The sequence below is a fragment of the Neophocaena asiaeorientalis genome, unplaced genomic scaffold (assembly GCF_003031525.2).
Source record: "Neophocaena asiaeorientalis asiaeorientalis breed wild unplaced genomic scaffold, Neophocaena_asiaeorientalis_V1.1 scaffold369, whole genome shotgun sequence".
NCBI lineage: Eukaryota > Metazoa > Chordata > Mammalia > Artiodactyla > Phocoenidae > Neophocaena > Neophocaena asiaeorientalis.
This window is the reverse complement of record NW_020175321.1, coordinates 2,471,355-2,493,376: the sequence shown is the minus strand read 5'-3', so window position 1 is coordinate 2,493,376 and position 22,022 is coordinate 2,471,355. Positions and strand designations below refer to the sequence as shown.

Sequence of the window (22,022 nt, the reverse complement as noted above, 5' to 3'; positions counted from 1 at the left end):
CCCCAGCCGTGCCTGTGCTCGTCGACGGGCCCTGCTGGCACTTAGCAGAAGGGCTTCCTAGGGCGTGTGACCCACCCCAGTCCCTGCCTCTGGAAGGAGCCTTCACCTGTCCAACCGGCAGAAGGGTGCTTCCCGGGAAAACGCAGCGAAGCGTCTCCCGGGCTCTTCACCACTCAGGAGCAGGGAGAGGAAAGAGGGCCCCCAGGGGAGAGCACGTACCTCTGGGCCGCCCGGTGCAGGGCGGCCTGGGCCTGTGCCCTCAGGTGTCCCAGGAGGCCACTGACGGCCGGCTGCTGTGAAGGGAGCTGAAAGTGCAGGCTGCCTCTCTCTTTCTCCAGGGCTTCTAATCTTTGTTGGATCATCTCAGCTGGAAAACAAAAATGATGAGAGGGGAATAAAGAACCATAAAACTCAAAATAGACAACCCAGTGTCCCTGGGCTCCAACCCCAGCCAACGGTCACCTCAATGACATAATACAAAGGTCACCTGTTTCTAGGTCAGCACTTTCATCTCTTGGTTCATGCTTTTAAGAATCTTCCATCTTTTTATTGAAAACACAGCCCTGCTAGCTTTCATTCTTCTAACTATCGGAGGTTACAGTCTATGTATTTATATGGTGATCGTAATTATGACCATCACATAGGAGGATACATCATACTAATTATTTTTAAAACCATGATGGCTATTTGGGAGAAAACCTGCTAATTTTGATGAGTCTGTATAACCGGTTGAAAAGTATCAGTGCTCATGGGGCTCCCCTGGTGGCGCAGTGGTTGAGAGTCCGCCTGCCGATGCAGGGGACACGGGTTCGTGCCCCGGTCCGGGAGGATCCCACATGCCGCGGAGCGGCTGGGCCCGTGAGCCGTGGCCGCTGAGCCTGCGCGTCCGGAGCCTGTGCTCCGCAACGGGAGAGGCCACAGCAGTGAGGGGCCCGCGTACCGCAAAGAAAAAAAAAAAAAATCAGTGCCCAAATGTTGATTTTTGAGAATGTTTCCTTAGAAACTGTCCATCAACAGAGAACCAGTCACAATTACTGACGTCACAGAAGTGATGTTCAAACTGTCATGCTACAGCTGACCAGAGACCTGCTGCAGCTTGGGTGGAGGGGAAGCGGGCTCAGGTGTCGTGTGCAGCAACCCTGAGTCTCTGGGGGTGCCAACTGCAAGACCTCCCCGTCAATTTGCCGTATGCCTTGTGACCAGTAGCCAGAAACTTGCTCAGAGAATTTGCCAAAGATTCATTCTAGCAATACCAGAAAGGGTCGTCTACTTCCTGTTCAAGACCAAGTGACAGCTACTGCCAGGGCTCTCCGTCTGTGCCACCTGCTTCAAAGAGACAGCGGAGCTAATTCAGATGCTACACTTACAACACACGGTGGCGTCTGGCCTGACAGGTCTGCTAGGATAACGCCGAAAGGCACCAGCCCCGTTCTCTAACACCAAGCTTCGTACTTTTAAAATATTTTATTTTTAATTAATTTTTACATTTTTATTAATTTATTTACTTTATTATTCAGTTATTTCTTGCTGTATAAAATCAAAACTTCAGTGAAAAGCGATCAAGTTCTTACCTTGTATGCTTTAAAATAACTGACTGATGCAGTCCTGATGCAGTAGTAAAGATGTGTTAAGATACTATTACATAGGGATTAGGAGAAAACTGAGTTTGCACCTCGACTCTGACATTTCTAGCCGTCTGACCTTCAAGTGACGTAACCTTTCTAAGCTTCAATTTCCTAATCTGCAGAAACAGGCCTAATAATAGTCGCACATCATAAGATCTTCGGAGGATTAAATGAGATAATAACACAAAGCATTTAGCACCACGCCTGGCACCCAGCACGCGCCCAAAGGGAGTGGCTGTTATTAGTGGTGCCAGCAAGTCCTGGCCTTCAAGTGTCCACAAGGAAGTCAGAAACCCAGGCTGGCCTCCCTCTGCCGGCCACCACATCGTAAACTACACCCTCCCCCTGCCAGGTGAAAAGTCCGCAGAGAACACAAGCTGATCCAGCAAAAGCGAACACTGGAAATGGGAAATTGACCGCTACCAATCACATTCGCGATGAATGGCAAAGGAAAATATGAATTAGCCCAGGAAACAGCTGTGATTAGGTATGTTCTGTGCTGTCAGTCATCTGCAGAAGTGTGGATAGCTTAAGTTATTTCTATTTTATGATTTTTAAAATTGCACTAGATCACCTCACACCCGTCAGAATGGCCATCATCGAAAAGTCTACAAACAACAAATGCTGGAGAGGGTGTGGAGAAAGGGGAACCCTCTTGCACTGCTGGTGGGAATGTGAATTGATACGGCCACTATGGAGAACAGTATGGAGGTTCCCTAAAAAACTAAAAATAGAACTACCATACGACCCAGCAATCCCACTCCTGGTCATATACCCAGAGGAAACCATAATGCGAAAAGATACATGCACCTCAGTGTTCACTGCAGCACTATTTACCATAGCCAAGACATGGAAGCAACCTAAATGGCCATCGACAGATGAATGGATAAAAGAAGATGTGGTACATATATACAATGGGACATTACTCAGCCATAAAAAAGAATGAAATAATGCCATCTGCAGCAACATGGATGGGCCTAGAGATGATCAGACTAAGTGAAGTAAGTCAGAAACAGAAAGACAGATACCCTATGATATCACTTACATGTGGAATCTTTTAAAAAAATGACACAAATGAACTTATTTACAAGACAGAAGCAGACTCAGGGACTTCAAGAACAAACTTACGGTCACCAAAGTGGAAACGTGGTGCGGAGGGATAAATTAGGAGTTTGAGATTAACATATACACACAACTATGTATAAAGTAGATAATCAACACGGACCTACTGTAGAGCACAGGGAACTCTACTCAATATTCTGTAATAACCTACATGGGAAAATAATCTGAAAAAGAATAGATATGTAAATACGTATAAATGAATCACTTTGCTGTACACCTGAAACTAACACAACATTGTAAATCAACTAGACTCTAATACAAAATAAAATTTAAAAAAAAAAGAAAAAGTGCACTAGGATCGTCATCACCGACTTTATAGCTTACCATTGTCTCTGATTCCTAACTTATCACCCACTCCGTCCTCCCAACGGCTATCCCATTTAGCACAACTAAATGCTGTATCTGTGACTTCACGTCATTTGTGTGAATCCTGCTGTTTCTCTGAGAAAATCTCTCCCATCATGCTCTCTATTTGGCCAGTGGTTTGAGGAAACATAACTTCACTGTCCCTGGCTTTTCTTTCTTGTAAACGTCTGCAAGATTTCTGCAGACACTGATTCCAGTTTGTAGCTCAACATCGAAAGCCAGGATTGTAGACAATGCAGCACATAGCAGGTGCTGAATAAATGTGGCTGACTAACCATCCGATAGAACACCAACAATTTAGAATTTGGGTCACATTTACAAACAACGCTGAATAGTAAAAACAAAGTTAACCATGAAAGACATTACCAAGCGCTAAGCAAAATGATGCATTGAGTAATATGTTCTTCATGACACTGTGAATTTACTTTATGATTCTAACACACTTTATTTGTAGGACCTCAGCAAAGAAAATGCTAACCAACCTCTCATTCCATTTTGGATCAGGCAAATGCATTTTTTGATGCTGCTACAGCATACTTATTAATGTTTAATTTAGGGGCGGTGCTCATCTGTTATTCACTGGCACCTCAGTCCTAAGTGCCTGTTACTTGGGCGACAGTATGGAAACAGAACGAAAGAAAAGCACTTTCTACATCTATGCATAAATAAGCAAATAAGCATTTACAGAGCAGCAAGAAATCTTCACACATAAAGACATCCTGCTAAACAGATTCAATTCCTACTGCCTTGTTCTGTCTGTGGGATGACAATATATGGTGTAAACCTTTTTCTTGGCTGTGCAGCCATTCTACATTCTAAGGAGGCCCTTTAAAGTTAAGAAGCAATCAATGTCTTCCGAAGTCATTTTCCCTTGGTTTGTACATAAGAAATGCTATTCATTGAGAGCAGAATATTGTAACGATTCCACATCGCCATACACATCGTGCGAGATGACCAGTTTACAAAGAACAAGACTGTGATAAAAGGGCTTCCCTGGTGGCGCAGTGGTTAAGAATCCGCCTGCCAATGCAGGGGACACGGGTTCGAGCCCTGGTCTGGGAAGATCCCACATGCCGTGGAGCAACTAAGCCCATGCCCCACAACTACTGAAGCCCGCGCACCTGGAGCCCGTGCTTCGCAACGAGAAAAGCCACCGCAATGAGAAGCCCTCGCGCTGCAACAAAGAGTAGCCCCCAATTGACACAACTGGAGAAAAACCCACACACAGCAACAGAGACCTAACGCAGCCAAAGATAAAATAAATACATTTAATAGGAAGAAAAAGACTGTGATAAAACGTATTTCAGACTAACTCAAGCCAGACTCTGACATTTCAGTGCGTTGGAATTTGCTGGATCATTATCATAAAAATCAGCCACTATCGGGGCACTAAAGCCTTCAGGCATAATAATCATTTTTGAGCAACTATTACATGTCTGGCACCATATATACATTATTTCTGAGCTTCACAGAAACTTGTAGAGCAGGAATACAAATGCAGAACCTAAAATGCAGAGAATTTACGTAATGTGCCCAAGGCCTCAGAATGAGCAAGGAGCAAAGTCAGTATCGGAACCTTTACTCTTCTGGTGCCAAACCCTGGGGATTTTCTATTATACTTCCCAGGAGCCATGCCTGAAGCCACGCCTGCTCCTATAGTTTCCCCATCACACAGGGATGCTGTCTGTCTATTCATCTGTCTGGCTCCCTGGAGACTGGCATCCACTGGGCGGGGCCGAGCCTCAGTCATCTCTTGCCAATATCCAGTTCAGCGCTAGGCACACAATAGGTACTGGGTAAAGGCTGAAAAAATAAATGAATGTCTACATTTGTAAGAAGAGCACCGTAGACACAGAAAAATAACAACCATTCTACCTTGCTATCTATCAATTGTGTTATCCTCACAATGACCTCGTGAGGGAAACACGGTTGTTCCCGCTTTGCAGATTGAAACACTGAGGCTTGTGGAAAGTTTCAGAGATTTTTCTGGGTTAGTCGCACCGCTATGTGGATCCAGAAATAAAGCCAAGGTCTGTCTGACTCCAAAATCTGTGTGCTTCACACTGTGTTCTACAGGGACGATCCCATCCTACAGTGTACACCATAACCTGAAATACACACCCGGATGCCTTATGCACATGCAAACTATCAACTCATCTTTCATCTGACCCACCTTTCTCACAGAAAGCAGTCCGAAGCCAAAACAAACAAACAAACTGGCAACAGTGAAAACAGCCTCAGATCCAATTCTAGGGGAACGGTTAAATAAGCAATGGTATAGCCACTCATATGGAATGGTATGTAGCAAGTCAAAAAACAATTAGAAAAACTGTGAGGGAATATTTTAATTTACAAGAGAAAAACAGGATACAAAATTATATGCACATAGGATCTGTATTGTAAGATATAAATATGGTTTTATAGCTAGTGGGAAGAAGCTGCATAGCACAGGGAGATCAACTCGGTGCTCTGTGACCACCTAGAGGGGTAGGTTAGGGAGGGTGGAAGGGAGGGAGACGCAAGAGGGAAGAGATATGGGAACATATGTATATGTACAACTGATTCACTTTGTTATAAAGCAGAAACTAACACACCACTGTAAAGCAATTATACTCCAATAAAGATGTAAAAAAAAATACAAAATAGATTTTAAAAAAAGAAAGAAAGAAAAAAAAAAAAAAAACCCAGGAGGAACTAAGAGTTTTGGCAATCAATCGTGTGATTGTAGGTGGTTTTTTTCTCAATTTCACTGCTTATCAAATCAGCTGTAAAATCTTGAGCTGCTTAGTATTTGGAAAAGCATTCTATTTTTTTAAAGCCTACTGGTTACTTATACTGCTCTTTGATTTCTGCATTAAAAATGGAGATTTGATTTCCTCCAATTCTCAATGCTAAACTGCTTAGGGTAAGCTTGGTCCGCCTGGGTCACGGAGCTTTTCCGTGTATCCCAAAGAGGATTGCCAGAAATGTTATATTTTAAGCTCACCGATGTGCGGAAAGAAGACTAAGAAATCACTGTGGTTGTGGCATAAAAGGAAAAACAAACATTTGGGGGAGATACAAACATTTCAGGAGACAAGCAATAATTTAACCGTGATACTTGCCCACTCAGCACTTAGCCTGTCACCTTGTTCTTAGTACGTATGTGTTGATTCACTCTGAAGTATTTCCACAGAATATTGGGTTTGAAGCATCTGCTCTTCCTCAGTAAGACTCTACCAGGCAAAATGAATTGTGAGTGATCAAAGTAACTAAAGTAATGACACTTCCAGGTTCTTCCCCAGGTCTTAGGTGTGTCATCAGACTAGCAAGCACTGTGTGTGAGCGTGTGTGTGAGTGTGTGTGTGTGAAGGGTGTACACACAAATGCTGTCGCTTGGCTTGCTTCGAGTAGCAGTATTCAGACACATCAGGAAACACACAGAATTCCTCAGGATCATGAGCTTTTCACAGGAAGGCATGGTTACGGGTCCCTCCAAAATACTCTTCGCCTCAACTCTTAAAACTAAATTCATAAGAAAATGTTTCTTTCACCAAATGTCAATCACCAAATGTCCTAGGGAAGTGACCGACCGACTGAATTTTGGTCACTTTTCATAAAAGCCTCAGATTTTCGGAACTCTAAAAATTGTCTCTGAAGTATGTTTTCACAGATGCCGTGGAAAACCGGATCGCTGCATCTGTGTGCTCTGTGTTCATTGTTCAGAATCTGCGGAGGCTGAATTTCCACTGGCAGCTCAGTTGTCCGTGTATCTCTAAGAGCCATGGAAGGGGCCCCCCAGCGGTCCAACCGCTTCCGACACCACTGTTATCACCACTTCCACTCCCACCATCACCGCCAGCCCTGCCACCAATGCCTCAGCCTACTGAATATATTAGGAAGAGAGACCCATCCAGCTCTCCAGCTGTTTACTGGGAGACATGAGTTGAAAGCACTTACAAGATGGAGGAATATTCATTTCCAAATAGCTGCAAAGTAGAGAACCCAGAAGAGGACAAGGGAGGAAAAGCCACTTAGCAGCACAATGAAAAAAGTTCAAAGGAACACACCCCAGGGCTTCCCTGGTGGCACAGTGGTTAAGAATCCACCTGCCAGTGCAAGGGACACAGATTCGAGCCCTGGTCCGGGAAGATCCCACGTGCCGCAGAGCAACTAAGCCTGTGCGCCACAACTACTGAGCCTGTGCTCTAGAGCCCGCGAGCCACAACTACTGAGCCTGCGTGCCACAGCTACTGAAGCCCACACGCCTAGAGCCCGTGCTCCACAACAAGAGAAGCCACAGCAATGAGAAGCCCGCGCACCGCAATGAAGAGTAGCCCCCCATCACCGCAACTAGAGAAAGGCCCGTGCGCAGCAATGGAGACCCAACGCAGCCAAAAATAAAATAATTAATTTAAAAAGACACACACCCCAAAATATTAACAGTGGCTATCTCAAATAAAGGTGATTTTTTTATTTATATTTCTGAACTTTCCAGATGCTTTTACTATGATCATGTATTGCTTAAAATTCCACTTTTATATAAAATCATCTAAACACCCCAGTTAAAAGGTAGAGATAGTCAGATTGGGTAGAAAACCAAGACTCAGTTATATGCTGCCTAAAAGAAGCCAGTCCAGCTTTGCTTGGACTAGCATTCGGATGATATCTCTCTTTTCATGGTATTACTTTAAACCTTTTTATGTTTTTACATTTAAAAATGTGTTCCTTAACAAGGACCTATGGTATATCACAGGGATCTATACGCAATATTTTGTAATAACCTATAAGGGAAAAGAATCTGGAAAAGAATATTTTATACACACACACACACATATATAACTGAATCACTTTGCTGTGCACCTGAAACTGACACAACATTGTAAACCAACTATACTTCAGTTAATTAATTAACTAATAAAAATGAATTTTGATAGATTAAACAATTCCATTTTTAGAAATAAAAGGCAATTATCCGCTGGTTCATTCAGGCAACGGCAAGCAGAGTTCCTACCTGGAGTCAACTAGCATGAATTATGAAGTAAACACAGCTGGGTGTGATTTTTTTTTTTCCAGCCATTTAAAGATGTATAAACTGTGAAAGAGAAACCCTTGTTTAAAACGTAACGGCAAAAAAAAAAACGTAACGGCAGATCCTCCTCCACGAAACAATTTTTATGCCATGTTCTTAATTTTAATTGAATTTAGATATATGATCAGTCATTACCCAAATGGCTCAATCACTGCGGCAATTACTAAGTCACTGGGCAGTCTAGGTGCACGGCTGGTAAATGGAACACCTCTGTGTACTGAATATTGAAGTTTATCGGTATGAAAATAGCAATGCTTTATAGCAGACTGAGCACACCAACAAGGCTGTGGGACATTTCTGGAAAGCAACAGCGCAACTTAAGGATTCGGCCATTGATTCCTGGGCCTCCTATAGAATGACACTATTGCAAATCCAAGCGGCCACTTTTGAGCCTCTCCTTCATGGGCTCCTTTATCTTTCTCCACCTCTGTTAAAGGGTTTGGGACCATTTAATAGTTGACATGCCTCTCAGTCCTCCGAACCTTCTACTGGCACCGAGGTTATTTTTAGAAATCATACAAATGTAAAAAGTTCAAACGCCTGTTCATTCTCTCTGTCCACTGGTTTGGGTTACACTCCATTTTCACTATCAAACTGGACATGGCGTTCAGTTCCTATGAACAGATTTCTCATGAGTAATTTGCTCTGCTGGTATTTTCAGACAAAATTAGCTGGACACATCTGCTTGTCACCACTCAAAAACCACAGGCTCCCCCAACCCTTTTAATAGTAATCACTGCAACCTGTAATCTTTTCAGACATAATTGTTCTTTTGTAGAACATCTTTGAAACATATTCATCTCTAATGGAATTCGGGATATTAGGAGTGCACTGTTGACCAACCGCTGTCATTATTTCAAAACTATAATGCAAATCACATTGATGTGTCTGTCCCTTTCGACAGCGGACAAATGGAACACACCAGTGTGATGCTCGGTGCCAAGAGGATTCTACGAAATTGATCTCTGGCTAATGACATGGCAACACGAACAGCTTAAATTCTTTGAGCGGCATAAAGGGATCGAGGCAAAATGGCATATTCCAACAAATAAAACCGTGACCTTCAATTCAAAGGCGATGCTAATGGAGAGAAATCACAAACCAGCAGCCAGCGATCGGAATTACTAACAAAGAGCAACCATTTCAGCGTGCTGTGAACCTGCAAACGTACTGGTTTCAAGCAATGCCTCTATAAAGGGTAAGGAGAAGCTATAGGATGTAGAAGGCTCTCTAGTTTTAGAAGCATCTTCCTGGAGTCCTTAGCACCTTGAAGATTTTAGAAATAAAACTGGAGTTGGTAGGAACATTCTCCCGGAGCAGGAAGGCGATAGTAACAAAAAGCAGATACGAGAAACACCTTGAATCCTTTGTGGAACGAACTAAAATTCCCCACATGGTCCCAGGTGGCAGGTGGTCACGGTCCCCGGCCGTTAGGCCCTTCAATACTTAAGTATAACTCCAAGGGCAGAGCTTCCAAACCCCTGAGCTACAAAAATAAGAGTGGTTGGCGGATCAGTGACCCTTACTTGAAGAAGAAGTCCAACTCCTGGACCCAGAGGGGGACTCCCGGCCGGTGCGGACCCGGGGCAGGAGGACCGAGCTCCTGAAGGCGGAAGGTGATGTCGCCTTGTTGATGGCTGTCTCCCGCCACCTACCACAGTCAGTATTTATGGACTTAGTCAATATTTATGGAGTGAGTGGGGAAGGCTATGTGCACAGTCTCAGGACAAACCTTGGCTTTAAATTCCTGAAAACTAGAATCTTAAAGATAAACGTCACAGATTGTATGTTACCCTAAAGATAGTATCTAAGGATGTATAAAATGATCAGGTAAACAGTTTAAAGGGGAGTGGTGTGAGTCCTCTCTCTGTGTATAAGATCCTCTAGTATGAGAAGAAAATCAAACATGTTTAATGATTTCTTTGCTTAAGGATCAGAAGCCCCAGATTTTAGTCCCGGATCCACTGGGCCCAACTTTGTAATCCTGGGATCATTTAATCTCTCTAAGACTCAGTTCCTCATCTGAGGATATCTGAAGAATCCTGTTAATCAACTTGATGTTGGTTAAGTAAGCCTGGTGTCACCGGCTTACTGTGAAATGGCAAGGAAAGAACACCTGTGAATGGTTTTGAAAAATACAAGTGGCAGAGTTGTTACAAAAAGTAAAAATGATTCGGAGAACTGCTGTGATGGCCCAACTTGTTGATTCAGATTTAATTCAACTCAAATGACATCGCTTTAGAATGCAGCATACATTCCGTGTGGCCCAGCACCTGGAGGGCTGTCAGCTATGGAGGAGTGTATGCCAGGTCTTGCTGTGTGCATCCTTTAGCGTAACGTAAACTGTACATCAGCTTCCTGGCTCCCTGCCCATCCTCCGTTCACACACGTAGGCAGCACAAGCTTTAGCTTCTAGGGTACCAATGGTTCTGAGCCACCCAGACGTCAGGAAGCCCTTGCAGGAACATCCTGACACACTGATAGACTAGGCACTCACAGAAATATCCACAGGTCTGCCAGATAAAATTACAGCGAGCAGCTTCCCTGGTGGCGCAGTGGTTGAGAGTCCGCCTGCCGATGCAGGGGACGCGGGTTCGTGCCCCGGTCCGGGAAGATCGCACATGCCGCGGAGCGGCTGGGCCCGTGAGCCATGGCCGCTGAGCCTGTGCGTCCGGAGCCTGTGCTCCGCAACGGGAAAGGCCACAACAGTGAGAGGCCCGCGTACCGCAAAAAAAAAAAAAAAAGACTGGCAACAACTTGGGTAGAGGGCCTGGAGCGAAAACAGGCCATTAGGGACCCAGCTCACTGCTTCTAGAAACAGACAGGGACCCCACAGGCAATGGAGAACCTGTCCATGGTGAAGGGGACAATAAAGAACAGGAGTGGACAGGAACCCAAGCCTGTAGAGAAAACCACGTACCTGGTCAAATGGCAGTGGCATGTTGTTTGTAAGAACAAAGCTGTGCTGGGCACTTGGTCCTCAGGGTCTCCTGGATGACTAGCCTCACCGGACAGAGTGAGACTCGAGACAGCAAAACAACCATCGTGAACCTTTCCTTCCTAGGGAGAGGAATGTTCAGAGGAATGTCGGGATTACAGTGGACATGGGCCACAGTTCAGAACAGAAGGTAACGAGGCAGCTCATCCATAACGCCAGACTCTGGAGCCAGCTATCCGCCCACAGACTGCTGAGAAGGAGTTCCAGGACAAGTCTGCCCTGTGGCTACACACAGGAGCCAAAGAGGAGAAGCAGGGAGAAAAGGCTGTTTGGGAGGACAGGGTAGAAACAGAGCCCACGGCACTGCACAGTCCTGCAGGGCAGGGGTTACCACACACTGTTTCTCTCCCCAAGGTCAAGGACGTCAGAAAAACCACCTTGAAGCTGGGGGGTGTCTGAAAGAAGGGTAACTGCATCTCACTTGGGGCTAAACGTTTGCCAAGTTCAGAACCCACAGGCCACTCTGGTGCTACCTTCAAACATGGTAAGAAGTCCTCGGGGAGAAAGCAGAGTGGGGGAAATGGCAAAAGTCTCTCCTGGAGCCCTGCTGTTTCCTGAAGAGCCAGGGATTTCCAGGCTTCCCGAAGACCCAGGCAAGCAAGCAGGGGCCCCTGGTGTCCCCAGAGACAGCCCAGAGGAGCATCACTGCCCCAGCCCCATGCAGGGCCTGTGTCAGCTGAGTATTCAGTCACCTAAGGAACAGAACTGTACTTTACGAAATGCTGGCCCAGCCCGTTAGTGGGTGGGAATAGCAATTTAAAGGATGGAGACCAACATTCACTTCTCCTGAACTAGAATAGAACAAATGCCGTGTCGAGTGGGCTGTGTTTTCGTCTGTGCATGTATACGGTCAGGGTGTATTTCTTCCTGTAGGTCACTGCCAAAAACCACGAAATGCACTGACCTGGGCAATTAATTGTCCAGACAGCAGCAAGCTTGCCACCAAACACTTGAGGTTCCTCAGGTGAGTGTATGAAGCCCTTCCACAACCCCCAGAAGAGTGAAGAGGAAGGGTGGGAGAGGATGAACCTCTGTTCCGGGCCTTCCTCATCCCAGTGGGTCCTGGAGGCTGCAGAGGCTGATGTGCAGGGGAGGAGGGGGCAGAGGCTGGAAGGCTGAGTTTGAGGATAACACTGAGTAATAAGCCGATCGATGAGACAAAAGTCTCCAGAGCAGACTATATAAGTTATAAACCAGAAAAGGACCCATATTTTAAAATGTCTGCTATGGGCTGACTGTCAGAGAAGTCTGATGTGGTCATTGTGTTATAAGAAATCTAACCGTGGATGGAAGTGTGAGAAGGAAGGACTCCCACTTCATCTGGACCAGAAATAAGTTCCATGAAAAGAGTAAGTCCATAGCCAGTGCATCTGACCTCATGGCAACATTTCTGGAGGAGAGGGGTGACCGTCATCACCTTACAGACCTGAGTCTGCAGGGCAAGCGACTTCCTGCCCAGGTGCTCTGCCTGCAATTAGTACATGTTGCCACCAGGGGGAGAAGGAGTGCTCAGTTATGGTCCTGGAGGCCCCAAAAGCTAAGTTCCCATAATTCACATTAATCGCTGTATATTTTTCTTTTCACTTTTGGGTGGGACTTTTTCCCTATAAAAATCTAATTGTCCTGTTCATTGCAGCACTGTGTACAATAGCCAGGACATGGAAGCAACCTAAATGTCCATCGACAGATAAATGGAAAAAGAAGATGTGGCACATATATACAATGGAATATCAGCCATAAAAAGGAACAAAACTGAGTTATTTGTAATGAGGTGGATGGACCTAGGGTCTGTCATACAGAATGAAGTAAGTCAGAAAGAGAAAAACAAATACCGTATGCTAACGCATATATACGGAATCTAAAAAAGCGGTACTGATGAACCTAGTGGCAGGGCAGGAATAAAGACACAGACGTAGAGAACGGACTTGAGGACACGGCGGGAAGGGTAATCTGGGACGAAGTGAGAGAGTAGCATTGACATATAAACATTACCAAATGTAAAATGGATGGCTAGTGGGAAGCAGCCGCATAGCACAGGGAGATCAGCTGGATGCTTTGTGATGACCTAAAGGGGTGGGATAGGGAGGGTGGGAGGGAGGGAGACGCAAGAGGGAGGGGATATGGGGACATATGTATATGTATAGCTGATTCACTTTGTTGTACAGCAGAAACTAACACAACACTGTAAAGCAATTATACTCCAATAAAGATGAAAAATATTCAAAACAAAAATCCAATTATCCAAACAGATGTTGAACAATAGTGGTTTTTCACACCGTAATAGGGGACTGGGACATCAGTGGAGAAAGTCTTAGGGTGGGAAGAAATGCCCAGTTGACTTTACTCAGGCCCATGGCCAGCGTCCAAACAACTGCTATCCTGAAAGAAAGAGAGACACACACACACACACACACACACACAGAGAGAGAGAGAGAGAGAGAGAGAGAGAGAGAGAGAGAGAAGAGGGGCAGGATGCCTCCCTGATCTGGAATGAGCATATCCTTCCATCCAACTCCTCTTTTCCTTTTGTCTACAGAAGTAATGGTTGGCTCTGTGTATATCTGTTTGTTTTGCCTCATTTAAATTTTGGAAGTTTCATTGATAGGAGTTTGGTTTAGGATGTCGAGGTCTGCCTGGTGGATCCAAAGCAATTGGTTCCACTGCCAAAAAGAAAATACATCCCTCTAAGTGGTATGGACACAGAATAACATCACTGACCGAGACGAACAGCGCTGGAAGCGCCTGCTGTTTATGCTGGAAAGCCGCACTTGTATGAGCTCATCGGACGCACCCGTGCTATGTGGGTAGCTAGAAGGATTTGTTTCATAGCAAACCACGCTTGCCAATCCTGTCCTTACTGGTCAGGACCAGGTTAGACTCAAGTTCCATTGTCCTTCCAGGCTGAGCCCTTGCAGCATCCTGTGTGTCTTTGGACACTCACAGGTCAAGCGTCCGTTACATATGAAAAAGAAGCCTGGATGTCGAAGGGCTCCCTTCCTTCCTCTCACCCAAGTTGCAGAGTTTCTGAGGTATCATCTTTAAGTCCTTATCATGGTGCTTTTCAACTATTTTTGTTTACTTCTTTGTTTCTCGTTTTGTTTTGTTTTGCTTTGCTTTTTTAGCAGTGGAACACTTTTTGCGATGAAATCTTAGAGGAGTCCTAAGAACAGAGAAAGCCAAGGCGCTCTGGTGCTCCGGACGGTCCCCCAAGGCAACCCTGGGACCCCTCAGAACACAGCTTGAAAATCACAGCCTTTCTGCGTTCTGAAGAAACTACATAGATTCAGAAGTGTTAGGGAGGTGCCAGCCCCGAGTTGCCAAGCGTTTGTTGCTGCCCCAACTTCATACGATGTAAGTGAGCATTTCACTGTATGAGGTCTTTAAGAACAACAAGAGGTTTACATCTTCATCCACTGTTTGGATAGAGACTCTTATTTCAAAGATGTGAGTGAATTTCTGATTCCACAGATATGCATAAAATATTAATCTCAGCCAGATTCACTTACTTGAAACATGAGGCTAAGTCCCCAGCTGTGGTACTGAGGGCTTTATCAGATTTCTAACTTTCCAAAGCATGTTTTAATATTTTCTTTTCCCTCTTAAAAACTTTTTTCTCTTTCTGTTTTCTTTTTTTTTTTTTTTTTTTAATTTCTAGAGACCACTATCCATGGCTCCCCAGAGACAGGTCCAGCCAACATTTTGGCAAAGTTCTTTCAATCAACCCACTTTCTGTATCCGTTATTGCCTTTGTCTCCCACATGGGTTCAGAGAGGGGGACAGGGCAGATGCAATTGTACCCATTTAGCAGATGACGACGTGATTTCTCACATCAAACAGCTCTGGCTCTGGAAAAAGTTCCAGAATGACACACTCATTTTCCATTTTTAATTTTCATGATGGGGACCACCCATTGCCCTCCACTCCAAACAAAAATGTCATCCTTCCAGGGGTTTCCTAAAGCGATGAAGTTGATCACCTGCAGTCATCCATGCAGTTGGTACCAGAACTAGGGTGACAACCTAAATGGACTGGTTCTCAGCAGCATGTCCCTCCACCAAACCCACCAGGCTGAACCTCAGCATACGTCTTCCCGCTTCCCGGAGCCACTCCTGCCCCACCTCTGTCTGGGGACGGAGCAAATGTGCGAAGGTCACTGGCCAGCCCTCCTGGGGAAATCACTCGATGGTAGGAAACTAAAGGGAAGTATAAAGTGTAGAGAAAGGCAAAAATGAAGCTACAGAAACAGTGGGGAGACAACATCCTGTGACATTTTGGCAAAGAGAGGAAGAGAGCTAACAAAGACAGAAAGTCACAAGGATACAGAGGCGTCAAGCCCACGGCAATAAAGATTCATTACGAACAAACCTCAGTGAAAAACAAACTCCCAGAGGAGCTAATTACACAAGATGCTCTGGCAGTGACTCAGGCAGCAGGCATTCTAAGCCACCCCCAGGGACAGGCGAGTCACCGCATCCCACAGCTAACAGGCTGCCTCAGCGACTACCTCCTTGCAGACAATAAGCTTCTGTCAGGTTAGCGTTCCCTCAAGCCTGTCAATTGTAACCCAGTTTGTGTTAGGAGACAGGCTGGCACGTTGTATAAAGGTCAAGTGGAAAACTGTCCCTTCTGCTACATCACTGTCATCACCTGATAAAGGTCATCCCACCCAATACACTGCCGTGACGGAAAATAACATAGTTTGTCTACTGTGAAATATTCAAGAGGCCCGCTGCTATGGGCCTTCTGCTCTCGGAAGGCATTAAACTGGGCACTCCAAGGTATTCCAGCTGCTGCTATGACAACTTGTTTGCAAACAAATTTGAACAGAAAAACACAAAGCAAGTTTAAAACACTATATAGACTCATACTATGTAAACATTTTAATGCTGATTGTAATTGTAGGAACTGACATTCATTCAGCATTATATATAACCCAAATACTTAGCAGACACCATCTCATTTAGTTCTCAAAACAACTCTATTATCCCATTTTACAGACGGGAAAACTGCAGCTTGGAAGGATTAGGTAATTTGTCCAAGCTCATACAGCTACACATTGTCAGGTTTTTAACGAGGCTGACCTGAAAGGCACTAATACTTTATGATTCAATTGTCAGAATTATCAACCATTAATAACATGGTAACTGACACTGCTCAGCATCATTCATAGATAAGATGTATCTTAAACGTTCATTTGTTCATGCAACAACCATTTCTTGAGAGTCTACTTTGACCAGGCACGATGCTAGGTGCTGGGGATAAAGGCTAAAATGAGAGAGGGTCTCTGTCTCTCCCTGCAGGCAGCTTTTACAGTTCAGCCAAGGGTACAGCCAACGGCTACATTAAAACATAATATGGGACTTCCCTTGTAGTCCAGTGGGTAAGACTCCGTGCTCCCAATGCAGGGGGCCTGGGTTCGATCCCTGGTCAGGGAACTAGATCCCACATGCCGCAACTAAAGATCCTGCATGCCGCAGCAAAGATCCCAAACGCCGCAACTAAGCCCCGGCGCAGCCAAATAAATTAAAATAAATACATTTAATGTATACGAGGCTAGGGAAATGTGCAGAGCACCCAAAAGAAGGGACCCTGAAACCAAGTCCTGATGACCTAGTAGGATCTAAGATGGAGAAGGGAGTAGCAGGTGCAGGCAGAGGTGTAAAACCGTACGGGAAAAGGCACCCGCTTCCCATATGGGAGTCAGGCTGGGTGGAAAAGGAGTGGTGAGAAATGAAATCAGTAGGCCAGGCAGTGGTCAGGGTGAGGTGTTACCCTAGGCCGAGTTTAACACTCATCTTGAGAACATTAGTCATGGACAGAGGTGAAAGGGAAAGTGGTCCTCTAGGCATTGGAGAAGGACGGCTGGCTGCAGTGAAAGCCAAATTGGAGAAGGGTGGGGAGAGAAGCAGGGACCCCGGAGAGAGTAGTGTGTGAGTCCAGGCAAAAACTGATGGATCTAAGGACAGAAGGAAGAGACCTTCAGGAGATGAAACCCAAGAGATGGAGTGGCTCAACGTCCAAGGAAATGTGAGAATCTGGCACGGCTCCCAGTTTTTCTTGCTTGAGCTGCCATTCACTGCAGGAGGAAATCCAGCAAGAAGAGCTGGGCTGAGACCTAACAGAGTTCAGGACTTTATACAGGGAGGGGTGGCAGGGAAAATGTAGTCTTTGGATCTCAGGTTGGACATTTTATACAATCGTATTGGAGGCGGAAGTGACGCCACAAATTCAGGTCCAGTTTCTTATTATTTATAGAGACGTTTGACCGTCAGGAAACAGATGTACAATGAAAACCATTCTCAGGAGGCAAATGAAGTTAGGAGGTGACAGAACTGTCTGACGAACGTGTTGATAGAACACGCAACGGAAAGGTGTTCAGTTCGTGGGTTTGGAGACTGATGGCTGAGGTCGTCTCTCTCTTCGCTGCTTTATTTTATGACCCCACTCAGTCCCTGCTCCGAATACATGCCTTGCCACCTTGACCCACTTGGGCTTCCTTTCCTCCTTGACAAACAAGACCAAAAGAGCAACGACCCAGTGGCCGATAACCCAATGGCCAATGACCCTTTGGCCACTGGACACACACTAACGTGAGGCTCAGTGAGGCAGAGGCAGCGGGCAAACTGGTTCAAAACGGTGTCAAGACTCTGGGTTGTGACGCCCAGCAGCCAGCACCAGAGCAGAGATGAACAACTCCTCCTATACCTTTCCACCCACAAGCCAAGAGATGTCCTCTCCTTCTGCAGAGTGTCTGACTCCTTCCAACTGAAGACCTTGGTAAACCTTCCACTATTTACATGCCATAAAGGTTTTTGTTTCCGTGTCTTGTAGAAACTTATTCAAATTTCCCTAGATAACTTTTTTTTTAAGTGGGTCACAATTAATCTCCCAAAGACAGGGCCTCCAGAGCCGCTGATGCATTCACACCGTGCTTTCAGTCCTCATGGATTTGGGAGCAGTAGCAAAGAGAGCAGCAGAAGGTGGGCTGCAGAGCTTGTGAAATCCGGAGGGAATACCCACTTGTTTTCTTCTGGTGTGTCTCTGTCACCCACCATGCGTTAGTAGTATATTTGTGGTCAATTTTTTATTAGAGGGAATGCAAGATTTAATTAAATGCCTGGGCAGTTTATTAAAAAAAAAAAAGTATCTGTCCAATGATGCATCACCCCGTGCAAGAAGCCATGAAGAAGCAGGGGCACCATATCATTGCCGTTATGCAGAGGAAATGGACACCGCGTTTACAAATGACCGAGTTAAATGGATTAAATCATTGTCTGGGACCTGCACCTTCACCCTCTCTGCCCATGAGGGTACAGGTCACAAAACAGCAGAAAAAGGACCAGAACAGAGAACCAACCTTTCGGCAATCTCTTCATCTTCCCCCTTGTCTTTAGCCCTCCATGTATGTCTCATTTTCTTCCTTTCCCATTTTTTTCCATCCACACTCAAAACCAGGAAAAGCAGTTCTTTCAAAGCCCAAGCAGACTTTCAATTTCGTTTTCTCAGTGTCATCCAGTGTCACGCAACAGAGAATGAGGCAGAGAACGAGAAACTCGGGATCACGAAATTCAGACTGCAGGGAAGAAAAGCAGTTTGCCACAGGAAGACGTGAAGAGTAGTCAGGCTCTAATCCCTCATTATAATTTACGAGTTTTATTATATATTGCTTTACCTCATTTCCGAATTTTTTTTTTTTTTTGGCAGCTTGAAAGAAATCAGGCTCTACCCAAATAAGCTGCTAATTGCCAAACAGAAAATAAGCCGCATCATTCTATCTTATTTTCTGCATGCTACTGATGCTAACTGCTGGCAGAGAGGTTATTCAGAAGCAGCCACACTCTACACCGCATCTTCCAACACGTGGTACCCAGGTACGCGGGATGAGGGTGAAGGGTGGGCAAAGAAAGAAAAAGGAACAAGCAACGCATCAATACCTGTGTACCAGGCACCCCACATACCCACATTAACCATTATCGTGGTTCACCTTCCACCCACACAGCAGCACAGGGTAATCCCTGTGCTATTCCCAGTTTATCCAGGAGCAAGCCGGTGCCCCAGGACAGATGACAGGACGAAGGGGCACCACCACACTGACCCTGGGTCTCCTCGCCCACTTCCAGGACTCTCCATTCCGCCTGCTGAGCTGGTGAGTAAACACGTCACAGCTCACTCTAAGTAAATTACACCTCAACTAAAAATATATAGAATTGAAACTAAATATGTAAGTAAACACTCGATAAATTTTTCACAGCTCCCGAAGGTGTTTTTAACTACTGACTCTCCCAGGTTGAGTAAGAGTTAAATGATTTCTATACAGGAGAAACTAACACAACATCGTAAAGCAATTATACTCCAATAAAGATGTTTAAAAAAAAGATTAAATTATTTCTAATAGTCACTTCACGTAGAAATAGAAGAGTTGATCCTGCCAATTGAATTCACCCACCTATCAATTCAGTGACAGGATGTGAGCCAATCAGTCCCACATTATACATATATATATAAAGTAACCTGCTGATGGATTGAACCGGTCCCGAGTCAAACACACAAAGCCCCCCTAGACGCTGCCACAGTCAGAGAGAAATCAAAGGTTACCTTGCTTCCCTGGGAGGATTAGGACAAAAGTCTCCGGGAAATCTCTAATAAGAGGCAATCTGTGAGAGCAGGTTTGCAGAAGGACTGTGTGTAATCCAACCCACTCCCCACCATCCAGCAGTGCTGGGAAAAGGTGGGCATCCAACTGATGCTTCCTGACGAAATGAATGAACTCTGGTGAGTGTTTTCATCGTAATCGTCTTGCATGTTGTTAACATCCCTCATTTTGAAATTCACGTTGCTCTCAATCATTCTTTTTATTTAATTATTTAATTATTTAATTTATTTATTTATTTATTTATTTTAGGCTGCACTGGGTCTTCATTGCTGCGCACAGGCTTTCTCTAGTTGCGGCGAGCAGGGGCTACTCTTCACTGCGGCGCACAGGCTTCTCATTCCAGTGGTTCCTCTTGTTGCAGATACCGGCCTCTAGGCATGCGGGCTTCAGGAGTTGCAGCACATGGGCTCAGTAGCTGTGGCTCGTGTGCTCTAGAGCGCAGGCTCTGTAGTTGTGGCACACGGCTTAGCTGCTCTGTGGCATGTGGGATCTTCTGGGATCAGGGCTTGAACCCATTTCCCCTGCGTTGGCAGGTGGATTCTTATCCACTGCGCCACCAGGGAAGCCCTGCAATCACTCTTAGTTGCCTTCATGTGTGTGCATTTCACTCAGCATTAAGTGTCCCGGATACTATTTTTATCTGCTCGGCAACCTCATCTTCTCGTAACAGATGAGTCCCACCTCATCACAGACACAGACAGGTACACAAGCTTGGCTAACGGTGGTACCTTGCCACTTTAGCTGCAGTAAGTGGTCCAAAAGAAGTTGGCACCTAACCCAAGCTCTTCCTGCAAGTTTTTGTACTGGATCCAAGGAGGGAGGTTCCCATCCTCCTCTAGTCATGGTCCTGTTAGCACAAAAGCTTTGAATTGCCACGTGGAATGAAGTGTTGTGGATTACTTTAAACCATACCTCCAACGAAAAGTGGTCTACTTCCTCTCCCCTTGAAGGTGAGCTAACTCTGGTCACTTGCTTCAAATGAACAGGATGTAGCAGAATTAACACCACATAATTTCTTAGATGAGGTCATAAACGATGATAGAATCTCTAGGTCCATCCATGTTGCTGCAAATGGCATTATTTCATCCCTTTTCATGGCTGAGTAATATTCCATTATCTCTGTGTGTGTGTGTGTGTGTGTGTGTGTGTGTGTGTATACACACACACACATGCACACACACTACATCTTCTTTATCCATTCCTCTGTTGATGGACACTTAGGTTGCCTCTATACGTTGGCTATTATAACTAGTGCTGCTATGAACATTGGGGTGCATGTATCTTTTTGAATTACGGGGTATATGCCCAGGAGGGAGATTGCTGGATCATATGGTAACTCTATTTTTAGTTTTTTAAGGAAATTCCATACTGTTTTCCATAGTGGCTACACCAATTTACATTCCCACCAACAGTGTAGGGGGTTCCCTTTCCTCCACACGCTCTCCAGCATTTATTATTTGTAGACTTTTTAACCGGTGTGAGGTGATACCTCATTGTAAATGAACTGATTGACAAAACAGAAACAGACTCACAGATATAGAAAACAATCCTATGGTTACCAAAGGGGAAAGGAGGGGGGGAGGGATAAATTAGGAGTTTGGGATTAACAGATACTCACTGTTATATATAAAATAGATAAACAACAAGAACCTACTGTATAGCACAGGGAACTGTATCCAATATCTTATAGTAACCTATACAGGAAAAAAATCTGAAAAAGAATACATATACACACACACACATATATGTACATATATACGTATAACTGAATCACTTTGCTGTACACCTGAAAGTAACACAGCATTATAAATCAACTATATTGATACTTCAATTAAAAAAAAAAACTTTTTTAAGATGACAGAGCTTCCTTCAGCTGCCTCTCTCTCTCTCTCTCTCTGTCTCTCCCTACATTCACCATCACGTCGTGAGAAAGCCAAGCAGCCCCATGAGCCGCAGCCCCTGCTGAGCCCCAGTTCAGAGCCAGCACCAACGGCCAGACTTGAAATCGAGCCTTCACGTGATCACAGGCCCCACTTAATGCCAAATGGAGCAAAGAAGGGCCATCTCGACAGAGGTCCCCAAATTATAGATTTTTTGAGCACAATATATGTTGTCGTTTTGATAAGCTCCTAAGCTTGGGGGCAGTTTGTTACACAGCAACAGATAATGGGAAAAGGATTTTGGTGC

General features: G+C 45.0%; 1 protein-coding gene across 5 annotated transcripts in view; it reads right to left on the bottom strand.

Annotated features, from left to right (window-relative positions):
• The window catches only part of DISC1 (DISC1 scaffold protein), a 344,403-nt gene that overhangs the window by 249,131 nt on the left and 73,250 nt on the right, over nt 1–22,022 (bottom strand). For all 5 annotated transcript variants that reach the window (XR_003006010.1, XM_024765624.1, XM_024765626.1 and 2 more), the window contains exon 4: nt 220–367. Coding sequence is in view for 4 of the 5 variants with exons in the window: in XM_024765624.1 (XP_024621392.1) it covers nt 220–367 (148 nt within the window). In the remaining variant the exon portion in view is untranslated. The remainder of the gene's footprint in view (nt 1–219; nt 368–22,022) is intronic.